Source organism: Laccaria bicolor, genomic scaffold, assembly GCF_000143565.1.
Source record: "Laccaria bicolor S238N-H82 LACBIscaffold_12 genomic scaffold, whole genome shotgun sequence".
NCBI classification, from domain to species: domain Eukaryota; kingdom Fungi; phylum Basidiomycota; class Agaricomycetes; order Agaricales; family Hydnangiaceae; genus Laccaria; species Laccaria bicolor.
Window position 1 is genome coordinate 912046 of NW_001889883.1, and position 12038 is coordinate 924083.

General features: G+C 46.1%; 3 protein-coding genes across 3 annotated transcripts; 2 read left to right on the forward strand and 1 right to left on the reverse strand.

The window, feature by feature from the left end:
• Positions 1-607: 607 nt before the first annotated feature.
• Positions 608-3842, reverse strand: LACBIDRAFT_327416 (uncharacterized protein; the record flags this gene model as incomplete). The annotated part of the gene is made up of 10 exons (XM_001881334.1): positions 608-629; positions 736-1462; positions 1523-1573; positions 1627-1768; positions 2055-2536; positions 2772-2849; positions 2905-3071; positions 3235-3349; positions 3439-3517; positions 3651-3842. 10 exons carry the CDS (start codon positions 3840-3842, stop codon positions 608-610), a joined length of 2055 nt encoding a protein of 684 aa, XP_001881369.1.
• Positions 3843-5005: 1163 nt separating this feature from the next.
• On the forward strand, positions 5006-8039 carry LACBIDRAFT_327417 (uncharacterized protein; the record flags this gene model as incomplete). The annotated part of the gene is made up of 9 exons (XM_001881155.1): positions 5006-5247; positions 5268-5397; positions 5451-5866; positions 6035-6100; positions 6277-6351; positions 6592-6702; positions 6763-7356; positions 7702-7928; positions 8026-8039. 9 exons carry the CDS (start codon positions 5006-5008, stop codon positions 8037-8039), a joined length of 1875 nt encoding a protein of 624 aa, XP_001881190.1.
• Positions 8040-8872: 833 nt separating this feature from the next.
• On the forward strand, positions 8873-10517 carry LACBIDRAFT_327418 (uncharacterized protein; the record flags this gene model as incomplete). Its single annotated transcript, XM_001881156.1, has 7 exons — positions 8873-9143; positions 9189-9397; positions 9453-9637; positions 9692-9879; positions 9929-10153; positions 10204-10274; positions 10362-10517. The coding sequence occupies 7 exons, from the start codon at positions 8873-8875 to the stop codon at positions 10515-10517; spliced, it is 1305 nt and encodes a 434-aa protein (XP_001881191.1).
• Positions 10518-12038: the final 1521 nt, after the last annotated feature.

The following is a 12038-nucleotide window of genomic DNA, read 5'->3' on the forward strand; positions in this document are numbered from 1 at the left end:
TCCTATTTCATTCCATTGCCTGCACCTTTTCATAACTTATTATTTCATTGTTTGCCATGTTTAAGGTTAGGGTTGCACTTAAAAAAAATGAAACTCATTTCATTGCTTCTCTAAGCCTTTTCATAACTAGACACATTATTTGTTTGTAAATAATAAACATATCTATTCTCAAATTATTAGCTATAGTTTGACCTAATCAACCCCTGGCTTGTGATCTTTACATTTGTTTGTATTTGAGGCCATAATCTAACTTAATTGAGCAATAAACATGTAAATTGAGGCAACTAAAAGATCACATGTCTTATATTTTGATCCCATCATAACCAAACAAATACATAAGTTATGAAAAAGCACAGGCAAATGAATGAAATAAGACTGACAAAGAATGAAAAAAATTATGAAAAAGCGCAGGCAAAAGAATGAAATGATACTGGCAAAGAATGAAAAGAAAAGAAATAAAGTTGGCAAAGAATGAAAAAGTTATGAAAAAGCACAGGCAAAAGAATGAAATGCATTTCATTGCCAAGGAGAAATGAAAAATGTGGTGGGTAGGAATGAAATAGCTGCAAAGCAAGAATGAAATAGCCTAGGCATTTCATTTCATATTTCACTTGGGGGGATTGAAAAGACTGTGCAGGCAAATGCCCAGGTTTTATCATAAAAGTGGTAGGCACTAGTGTCCAATTCTCTGCAACAAGTCCCACATTGGTCTCTGGCAATCTCCCAACAATATACCCATCATCGTCCTCAGGGAAAGTCCTCCGAACCAACTCATCTCGAACAGCTGCCGATTCCTGTGAGGCCCAATTTGCTGGTAAAACTTGCTGGTCAACCATACGAAGCTCCAAACGAAAGTTTTGCTCGAAAAGGTTCCACAGGATTTCTGCTGTAATCACCAGCATCAGATTGTCGGTATTCCCCTCCATCACCAAAACATCACGCCAGAAGATCGAATGCAGACGTTCACCCAATTTAACCCTGGGTCCGAAAAACGTCGTTTGAGCGTTCTTTAGGGACTCCCCTCGCTTGATGGCGTAGTTCTGCTTCGATTTTTCCGATTTTCTACCACCCTTTGCCGGAGTTTTACCCTTCTTACCCTGTTGCGATGTTGGAAGATCCTCGGCCCGCGAACCATGAACAAGATTCATCTCCTTTGAGAAATGATACAGAAAATCGCGCCAGTGTTGAGTGTGTGGCGCAGGCGACAGAGAGTAATCGACAGACGTGAAAGATTGGAGCCACTGGCTGCGCGAAATCAGCCAAGCGAGTGTGAAAGCCTTGCGGTTCGTTCCCTTCATAAAAAGCCAGGGGTCGGGAAACTGGTAACCACAGACACGATCTTTGGAGGACTTGATGCGGGAGGGGTCGGGATTCACGTTTTGCAGCGCCTTCTTCCACACCGGGGATTGAGGGGGTATGAAGGCCTCCTCAATCTCACGAAACTTATCGCGATTGACGCATGCTGTGACTTAGAGACATTTTCATCAATAGAAGAAAAGCAAGTAGATTAACAAATACATACCACCTGACATACTCCCTGAAGCCTTTGTTGAGGACGAAGCAGGGTTTGAGTCTAATGCAATAATTTGTGAGCATGAACTGAGGTGAAATCAGCAACAAACTTACAAGGAGATGCTCGAAGAACTTCGCGGTCTGTTCGACTGGGCCCCGTCCCAGGCTCTACGGATGAGGAGCCACTTTGCGGCTCCGTCACAACCAGCTTTGGGTCTTCTGCCCCAAGAAACCCTTCAAAATGCGACTGACATGCCTGTATGTAGAGTGTGCTTCAAGGGGAAGCCGTCGTGATGTTGGGAAAAGGGTGTTCTGGATAGTCATCGAGGCAGAGTTCACGAGGGTCCACCTCAGAAGGACAGCGATCACGGAGGGTGGCAATGCTTTTTGGCGTTGGGGGGCGTACATTCAAAATGTTGATTAGTGGAGGGATTTCGGCTGGGGTACGAACCAGCCAAACGGGCGCCCCAATGCGGAAAAGAGTCTCTGCCGTCTCGAGACTGTCAGTAATGGCCCCCATCAGTCTCGTCAATGGGGTAAACCTGTCGGTTGGGTTCAAGGAGGCGAGCCTCCCAGGTTTTGAACCAGTCAACCATCGCCAGAGTTTCCATGTACAGCCTTTGGAAGCTGGCGACGTGCCAAACCAGATCCTGGTAGTAAAATGTTGTGAGTGAGAGGCAGCCTGAAGCGTCACGCATCCGGTTGGCCACGAAGAAGAGACCACCACAGATTTTGGGGTCTTTGGTGCGTGCGAGTTCGGCTACTTGGGAATGGAGCTTTTTGGCCTCTGACCTCATGATGCCCGTGATCTTCTCATCGAGAGTTCCCAAGTCTTGGAAGGCTGAGCCTTCCACAGGGTTAAAATGCCTCGGTTGGACATCCCACCAGAGCCAGGAAAGGGGGTGCTTGTTGATGTCCTGCTCGAGTGGTCGCCGGAGCACGAAGGTGAGGTGGGCCATTTTGCTGAACCACCATTGGGGGCAAATGGTGAAGTCGGCATGTGCGAATCGACCGTTGGCACAGGCTCGGACAGGCAAAGGAGCGACGGTGATGTAGGGTAATCAAGATACATTGGGTGAAGTTACCACGCCTCGTCTAGGCACCAATTGTCCCCCCGGAAGAGAATGGGCGGACATCGATCTCGTTGAAGGGGCGAAAGATTCGTTGAGCTCGCCCAGGACGAGGGCGTCATAGGGTGTTATATCCTCTACCAAAACAAACAGTTATTACAGTCTTACAAAAGCGCAAATGCCACCTACCACAATCCCGTTGATTCAAAAGCCACTTGGTGTCGCTGTCATCATAATGTTCGCGGCCATAGCAATCTGGGCTGCCGTCTGTGTAAGATATCAGCATTGTGAATGGAGGAATTAAGGGATCAAGCATACATACATGAACTCGCTCTACCAGACAATTCGCCAGGAGATGTGGGGTCAAATGAAATGACAACAGTCGCAGCTCCGTGCGTATTCCCGGGCTCGAGTATTCGCCAGGAGATGCGCTGTCGTCCAGCAACCGACATACCGTCTGGTTGCAGCAACGGACGTATAGTCTGGTTGCTGCGACCGACGTATAGTCTGGTCGCGTGCGCGAGGAAGAATGGATGCCCAAATCAATCAAACGCGACTTGGGGGGCCAAAGAAATGCAAACGCGACTAGGGCGCGAGGAAGGGTGCATGGAGGAAGGGTGCATGGCCCCAGAAACTCGGAGACGCAACTTACCGATGAATGATGTTAGGGGACCAGATGGTAGCGGACGATTGGCTGGGTGAAGGATTCGGTGAGCAAATCGGCGAAGTGGGCCCATGCCAAGGGAGAACCGACATCAAGTCAGGTTCTAGCAACCGACATAACGTCAGGTTGCTGCAACCGACAAACAGTCAGGTTGCGAATGGCGGAGGCAAGGAGATTAGGTGGAGAGCTCACCTCGAACTCGAACTTGTAGAGATGATGTCGATGTTTGTTGACTTAGGCGTTTCAACCCAACGTTGTTTGGCTGAGAGGACTGAGAACAAACATAACCAATGTAAAGTAATATTACCTCAAATGCAGCGCCACCATGCCCGCCTGCCAGCAGACTCTATGTCGCTGGGTTGCATCGACCAGACTATAGTCGGTCATGGCCAGCGCCCTTCAACCAGACTGTAGTCGGTTGAAGTGGTCAATCTGGGCTGATGGCGCGAAGGAACGTGTGCCCAACGCCAGGAGCCTCTTGCCAAATCGCCACCCAAAATAGCCGCCGGCCAGTGGATTCGATGTGCTGGGGTTGGTCGACCAGATTTTTGTCGGTCGATGGGGGTCGATCCGGACCGATCATGGCAATATTGCATCGGTACGCACTCGACTGTCCTCCAGAAACCAAATTGTTCACAATTTTTTATATAGCATCCAGCCTCAGAAGATTCTCCCCTTTGTTTTCACCATTTTATTCTTACAGCATCCAGGCGTGATGCAACCCATCAGCGTCCCCCACCAGATTTCCCCCATCGTTCCCACCAACACCCCGCTTCGTTCACATTTGTTTTATAGCATTTGTCTTATAGCATCCTAGGGGCGATGCCATCGTTTTTCACGATTTTTTTCCAATAGCATCCAGGCGCGATGCATCCCATCAACGTCTTCCTGCAGATTTCCCCCATCATCTTCACCAACACCCGCTTCGTTCACATTTGTTTTATAGCATTTGTTTTATAGCATCCTAGAGGCGATGCCATCATCTTGACGAATTTTTTCCAATAGCATCCAGGCGCGATGCATCCATCAACGTCTTCCTGCAGATTTCCCCCATCATCTTCACCAACACCCGCTTCGTTCACATTTGTTTTATAGCATTTGTTTTATAGCATCCTAGAGGCGATGCCATCATCTTGACGAATTTTTTCCAATAGCATCCAGGCGCGATGCAATCCATCAACGTCTTCCTGCAGATTTCCCCCATCATCTTCACCAACACCCGCTTCGTTCACATTTGTTTTATAGCATTTGTTTTATAGCATCCTAGAGGCGATGCCATCATCTTGACGAATTTTTTCCAATAGCATCCAGGCGCGATGCATCCCATCAACGTCTTCCTGCAGATTTCCCCCATCATCTTCACCAACACCCCGCTTCGTTCACATTTGTTTTATAGCATTGGATGCCATCGTTTTTACGAATTTTTTCAAATAGCATCCAGGCGCAATGCATCCCATCAACGTCTCCTGCAGATTTCCCCCATCATCTTCACCAACACCCCGCTTCGTCCATATTGGTTCTATAGCTTTTGTTTTGTAGCATCCAGGGGCGAGGCAACCCATCAGCGTCCCCCAGCAGAATTCCCCCATCGGATTCACCAACACTCAACTGTCCACCAGAAACACAATTTTCAATATAGGATCCAGGCGAGTTAGAACCCACCAGCGTCCCCCAGCAGCTTTCCCCCATCGTTTACACCAACATTTTTTCACCACCCGGCGCTTACACCAGACTAACCTGCCAAATCTATTTGTGAAACATGGCACCCGCAAGATATTCCCTGGCTCAGAGGCGTTTGGCAGTGCTCACTTCAGCTCCGAGATCTCCAGATGCACATTATCCGCATACCCCACCAATTGTACTACCATCCACCGCCAGTCAAACTCCCCGCATGTGGTATCAATCATGTCTCGCAACCTACTTGATTCCTCGACGCCGAAGATCTGTTTGCGCGATCCTCCTCGGCCTCATCTCCACTTCTGTGTTGCATCAGTTGATCACGTGAGTATATATTCTGCCAGCACTCTCTCATTTCCACATCTCTTCACCAGCAACAAACATCTCTTGAAACACCCATCGACCTTAGTACACATCACCCTTACCTACATTTCTATCTACTTTTCCAACATGAACCGTCGCCTTCGCTCCATGGTACGTTATGCCATATGATTGTTTTTGCATCGTTTCTAATGCCTGGCCAACAGACCATTTCCACCAAGGAGAATGTCCCTGACCTTGCACCATTTAAACGGGGACAGCGCGCTTCCGTCCATGCATCTTCTGCCTCCGGCTTTCAAGTGGCCGAGCCAGTTGCACCTTTCACTCAGGAAATGGCCGAGCCAGTTGCACCTTTCACTCAGGCCAACGACACCGGCAATCAAGAAGTTGGGCAAACCCAAGTGAAGTATGGGCCGCCTAAGAAGAAGACAGCTATCCGTGCCCCTGCCAACGACGCCGCCATGGGGAAAACCCAAGTGCAGTCTGGGCCGCCCAAGAAGACGGTTGCTGCTCCCAAAGAGGCACAGCGGCGCCCCTCTGCTGCCGTAGAGGTTCAACGGCACCCTTCGAATGCTCAAGTCTTCGATGGTGTACACATCCAAGCTAGGCTGCAGCCTTCGGGGTGAGTTAATTATCCCTTTCATTCCCTCCACATCGAGCCGACTTAGGTTGCTCGCATGCTGCTTGACTTGATGTCAGCGGCAATTGGTTCAACCAGACTTGAGTCGGTTGCCACGAGTTCCTTGCTCAACCGTGGCAGTCCCACAGTCGCTGACTCATCTCCCAATAGGATTTTAGCCAATGAAGTGGCTGTTCGACCAAACGCTGCCAATGAAGCTAGAGTGCAGACTTCAAGGTAATTTGATTGTTCATTCCCACCACATTTATTCCCTCCACATCGAGCGACTTAGGTCACTTGCATGTTGCTTGACTTGATGTCAGTGACAATTGGTTCAACCAGACTTGAGTCGGTTGCTGCGTGTTCATTGCTCATTGCTTGCAGTCCCCATGTACTTACTGCTTTGCCAATAGGAATGTTGCCACTCAAGCGGCTGTTCGACCTGTCAATAACCTGGTTTCTGATGCTGTTCGCTCTGACGTTGTTGGGTAAGCTTCTGTTCTTTTTTAAGCTTTACTTCTTTTTGTGGGCTGGTTTGGATGGAGTGTCATTCGCCGCTTGCGTTGCTCTGGTTTTACCGTGCGACCTCGAGGGAGTGGCCCCCGTCCTTCGAGCTGGCTTAGGTCGCTCGCATGCTGCTTGACTTTACGCCAGCAGCAATTTCTTCAACCAGACTTTAGTCGGTTGCTTTTGCTTCTATTTCTCTGTCTGACAACCACACTCTGCAGGCCTGGGCCTGTTCCACACAAGTCCAAACCAGCCCCTGTGCTCAGAACGTATGGGTCTACCCGTAAATCTTCGTCTGCTCAACCTACGGCCTCCGCTGCCATCACCACGAAGTTCGTCTTCTTAACCGAGTCCAAACACACATGTTGAAATTCACGTTTCTTTTGTTTTAGTGCGGGCAACAGCAACTCCACGCTATCGGACTTAACCTCAACGCGTTCGGACGATGACGACATCACGCTGCCTGACCAGCCAGAAGGCGCCAATGAATTTGCCAATAGTTATTCAAGCTTCAACCCCAACGATATACCTTCAACCGGAAAGAAACTCACCAGCATCCGGGATGAAGACTTTCATCCAAGGTCATTCTCGATGCATGACCTCGGCCCTGACGAGATCCAGGCTATGAGGGAGGCATGCGAGTCCAAAGATGTAGCATATTGCTTCAGCTATGCTGACAAGACAACTCGCTACTACCATGGTCACGAGCTGACTGAAGGCTGCCAGAGTGCAGCCGACTGGTTCACGACGTACTTCGATGACGAGACGAAGAAGTGGCACCCCATACCACAGGGCTTTTCAGCCCCCCACTGGCCTGAGGACTACGTTGACGTGATCAACATTTTGAGGGAAGAAGACGAACTGCACGTCAACTCATACCTCATCGAGGCGGCGATGGCATTGGACAAGACTCGTAACTCTGGAGAGGACGTTTTCGAGATCCTCTCCTTGGAGGATGACCTTTCATGGGACGACAAGAACCACATGTGATCGCTTCTCTGCTCGGAGGCGGTCACCTATCGTTTCACCCAGCCTTGGGATGGTGGGTACCACCACTATCAAGGTGCTTTGCCTCAACACGGGGAGCAGGACGCTGCAGATCGCTTGATCCACGTGTTTTTGGAGGATTCGGAGGAGTATGTCCCCATTCCTGAGGGGTACACTGCTCCTCGGGAACCTTACGATCACATCGATGCCCTGAATTGGGAGAAAATCGTCCACGAGAGAGCTCGACGCCGCCGGATCTTGGCATCGCAGGGAGTGCCTGAAAGCGACATCAGTGGCTCGGATTGGGAAGTCGCTCGGCAGGAGTTGATGTGAAATCGTGCCAGGCGAAAGGAACGAGGGGAAGAAGTCACCGATACAGAAGATGAGGATGACGAAATGGAGGAGGAAATGGAGGATAGACGAAGCAACCCACACTCGCGTTCAGCCTCAGTTGCAAGGAGTGCCCACTCCACTTCTTCCGCGTCATCGAGTCCACCTGCAACTTCGGCTGCAGAAATCCTTGCAGAGCTGGGTATGACGTTGCCAGTTATGAGTCCTTACGAGTTTACGAGTAAGACTCATTCTTTATCAACTGAGGACTTAGGCAAATTTTTCATTCATTGATTCATTTACCTTTCATCACCGCGGGAACCTTTTCCCTTAAACAGAAAAGCAGCCATAAAATCAGGAAAAATGGTAAAAGAAATCAGCAAAAAATATGTAAAAATCAGAATATTGCTTAGTAAGGTGGGGAGGCTTTGTTCAGGGTTCAGGGTCAATATCTAAATATAGAAACCACCTAAAAGTTGCCAGAAAATCTGAAAAAAATACCCCAAAATTAAGAGTGATCTTCTCTGTTGCCATGGTGTTGAAGGGGCTGTGTCCAGTATTCAGGGTCCATATCCAAATATGGAAATCAAGACAACTATGTAAAAATATTGTCATATCATGCAATGTGGCTATATCTTGAGACCAGCTTTCTTGCTCTTTGAGATATTGGTCAAAAATGCATGACAATTTCCAAAAAGTGTCCAATTTTTTCAGTATTTTGTGTTTTTCTCAATGAGGAATGGTCTGCATGACATTATTTATATATATCTATAAAGGTAAGGAAAGGGGCTACAATTGTTGTTTATGGAGCTAAGTGAGAGGCTGTGCTTCTGATACCGTGGGAATTTTAACCCAAAAAAGGAAATTCATCACAAATATATAGAGCATGCTATTATAGGTCACAAAATATAACTAACCATCCTCTTTCCTGAGATATATGCAAACAGGACTGTGGGAATATTTTACCATAAACAGAAAAATAGTTATAAAATTGGGAAAATTTGCTATAAAATGAAAAAAAAAAAAAAAAGAATAGCACACATTGTTGCTATGATATTGATGGCTAGGCTCAGAGCTCAGGGTCTATTTGCAAATATAGAACAAAACTCAGAAAATCATAAAGTGATTACATGACCAATTTCCTAATATTAAATTTAGAGTCCACAGAAAGGACTCATACATGCCATGCAAAGCACTGGCCCACACCCACAAGTGGAGAATGCGGTTCTTGAGGCCTTGTCGACGAAAAAGGTCACCAATTTTGAGCAATTGTGCTACTTGTTGTTTGGCGAGTATGTCTGCCGCATGGCGGCTGAGTTGGGTGCACAATATGGACGGCGACCGGACTTTGTCTTGGAGCGCGCTGACCTTCTCTTGAAGGAGAAACGAGGGCCCAACAGGGCAAACAAGTTCCGATCGTATATAAGCCGGATGCGCAAGGATGACATGCAGGGAAGTAAGTGGCACTGTTTTTTCCAATTGACAAACATAGTTCTAACAGCATTCTGGGCAGTGACCAAGGAAGAAAAGGCCAAGTTCATGGACCAATGTTATACTGACTACATGCAGGGCACTACCACCAGCGAGGAAAGGGAAGAACGCATGCAAGACATTTACGAGCAGCTTCAAGACGAAATCGTGGATGGTGGATCGTCTATCGTTGCACCGGAGGTTCGCTTTGAACGCTGGCACACGATGATTGAGCGTTTGGTAAGTTATTATTTTCTTTTATTCACATAAAGGTTTTCATATTGTGTTCTTCTAGCTAAACATCATCCGGCGCACTGACCCCGAATTCGACATCACAGGCTTTATTGTCTATTCAGGAGACAAGCCATCCGTGCATCAAAAGGACGGCCTTTTCGTCAACTCATCCTTTTTAAAGGATGTCTTCGAGCGTGAAAATTATCCTATTAGGAAGTGGACTGATGTCTTCGCCACTACTGTTCAGTGGGTCATGTGTTATACTCTTTTCGCGTTTTTTCTATTAACATGGCATGGCAGAGCGGCACGATATCAACAGGAATTAAGGCAAGATTTACAGATTGACAACAACCTCGAAAGAAGCAAAGACGTACCTGTTCCAAGCAAGAGCAGCAGAAAGACTTTGGCCACCAGTTCGCTTTCCGAAAGGTTTGCACCCTCGAAGGAAAGCCAGAAAGACTTCAAGCAGATATTTAGGAGCAAATGGCGTACGTCGCAGACATGAACTATCGTCACGTTTTACTTATTTACATCTAGACGAGGCCGTTCCACACCCGAAGAGTACAAGAACTACGATGCCGTTGACAACATTTGTGAACTATGCGGAGATGGAGAAAGTCGCACTCACTGGGTGGCCTTCGAACCAGGTTGACACTCCCTTGGGCCCGAATTTCATATCAGGCAAGTTGTCTCACAAGCAATGGGCGTTGCTCGCCAATTTGTTGGACTCGGGGAAGATGAAGATCACTCCTTGGGATCAAAGTAAGTCCTGTTCATAATTTAATGGCCCATCATGATCATGATTTCAATAGAATTGCTTCAAATATCGGAGACTAGTGCCCAGTATGGTGAAATCCCCCTTGTCTCCAGTTTCAACGGCAAGGTGATGGTTTTTGTGAACTGAGGTACTCTGCTTGAAGCCCAGAGTGACACTCAAATAGAAAGATATACTAGTTTGTAAAAAATATAGCTACAAATCCAGAAAAAAAGCGAAAAGAAAGCAGAAATAAGTCACTACCACTCTTGCAAAATAGGACTCGTTCCTGCCATGCTTGCAATGGCCTCTTACACAAGTCTGGCACCTTTGACGGATGAGAGTTATGAGTCCTTACGAGTTTACGAGTAAGACTCATTCTTTATCAACTGAGGACTTAGACAAATTTTTCATTTATTCATTCATTCATTGATTTACCTTTCATCACCGCGGGAACCTTTTCTCTTAAGGAGAGAAGCAGCCATAAAATCAGGGAAAATGGCAAATAAATTGGCCAAAAATGTGTAGAAAATCAGAATATTGCTTAGTAAGTTGGAGAGGCTGTGTTCAGGGTTCAGGGTCCATATCCAAATATAGAAAGCTGTCTGAAAAATGGAAACAGATAGGTTGAGAAGCAGTGCAAAATAAGTGAAAAATAAGCATGGTATTCACCATTGCCATGATCATGAATGGGCTGTGTTCAGGGTTCAGGGTCCATCTCTAAAAATAGAACAAAGCCAGATAGATTGTATAACATGATTACAAAATATGCCAAAAAAGGGAAGAAAAATCGGAATGATATTTGCTGTTGTCATGATATTGAAGGGGCTGTGTTCAGGGTCCATATCTAAATATAGACAGAAAAAAAAACAACTCAGAGAAAACAGCTGGAAAATGAGGAAAAAGTGAAGAAACTTGTACACAATAATTTAGCTATATTTGGGCAGATTCCCATATTTGGAAGTGTATCCTGGACCCTGAATACAGCCTCTCCAATAGTATAGCAACATTAAATATCAGAAATGTGATTATATCATCTGACTAGCCTTCTTTCTTATGCAGATATTGGTCAAAATATATGACTATTTTCAAAAAGTGTCCAATTTTTTCAGTATTTTGTGTTTTTCTCAATAAGGAATGATCTGTGTGACATTATTTATATATATTTGTAAAGCTAAGCAAAGGGGCTACAATTCTTGTTAATAAAGCTAAGTGAGAGGCTGTGTTTCTGGTACCGTGGGAAAATTGACCTGAAAAGGAAATTAGAGACAGTTTTATAGAGCATGCTGTTATATTTCTCAATGTGGTCACAAAATGTGACTAGCTATTTTCTTTCCTGAGATATATGCAAAGACACCTATTTATTCATGTTTTTATATATTTTTCTCAATAAGAAATCATCCTGGTCATATGATTTCAGTACATTTAGAAATGTATGACATGGGGCTATAATTCATGTACTGTGGGAAAAAGTTCCCAAATAAGGAATGTGGACATGCCCTAAACTTCCTGGGTACTTCAAAGCTTCTGGTAAACTTTCCCTTTTGAACTTGAACCACCATCATCTTGCTTTGCTGGCACCTTGTTCACTCCATTCTGAGTCAACCACTCATGCTACTGCTACAATTCTTTTTGCTATGGCTTCTAGGCCTTCTCTGCTACACTTCTATGCCCTCTGTATTCTCTTCCAACACCTGGAACATGCTCAGATCTGGAAATACTGGTGTTAGCTCTGAACTTGGTCATTTTTGGCCATGTAAGCCTATTTCTATATTTCTGTAGGTACTCTGCTAATCTTTCTATATTCTAGATCAACAAACTCCCTGTTCTCTGGCTATTCTGAGCCCAGAGGGTATGTAACTTGCCCTTTTTAGTGCATTTCTCAAATTAATT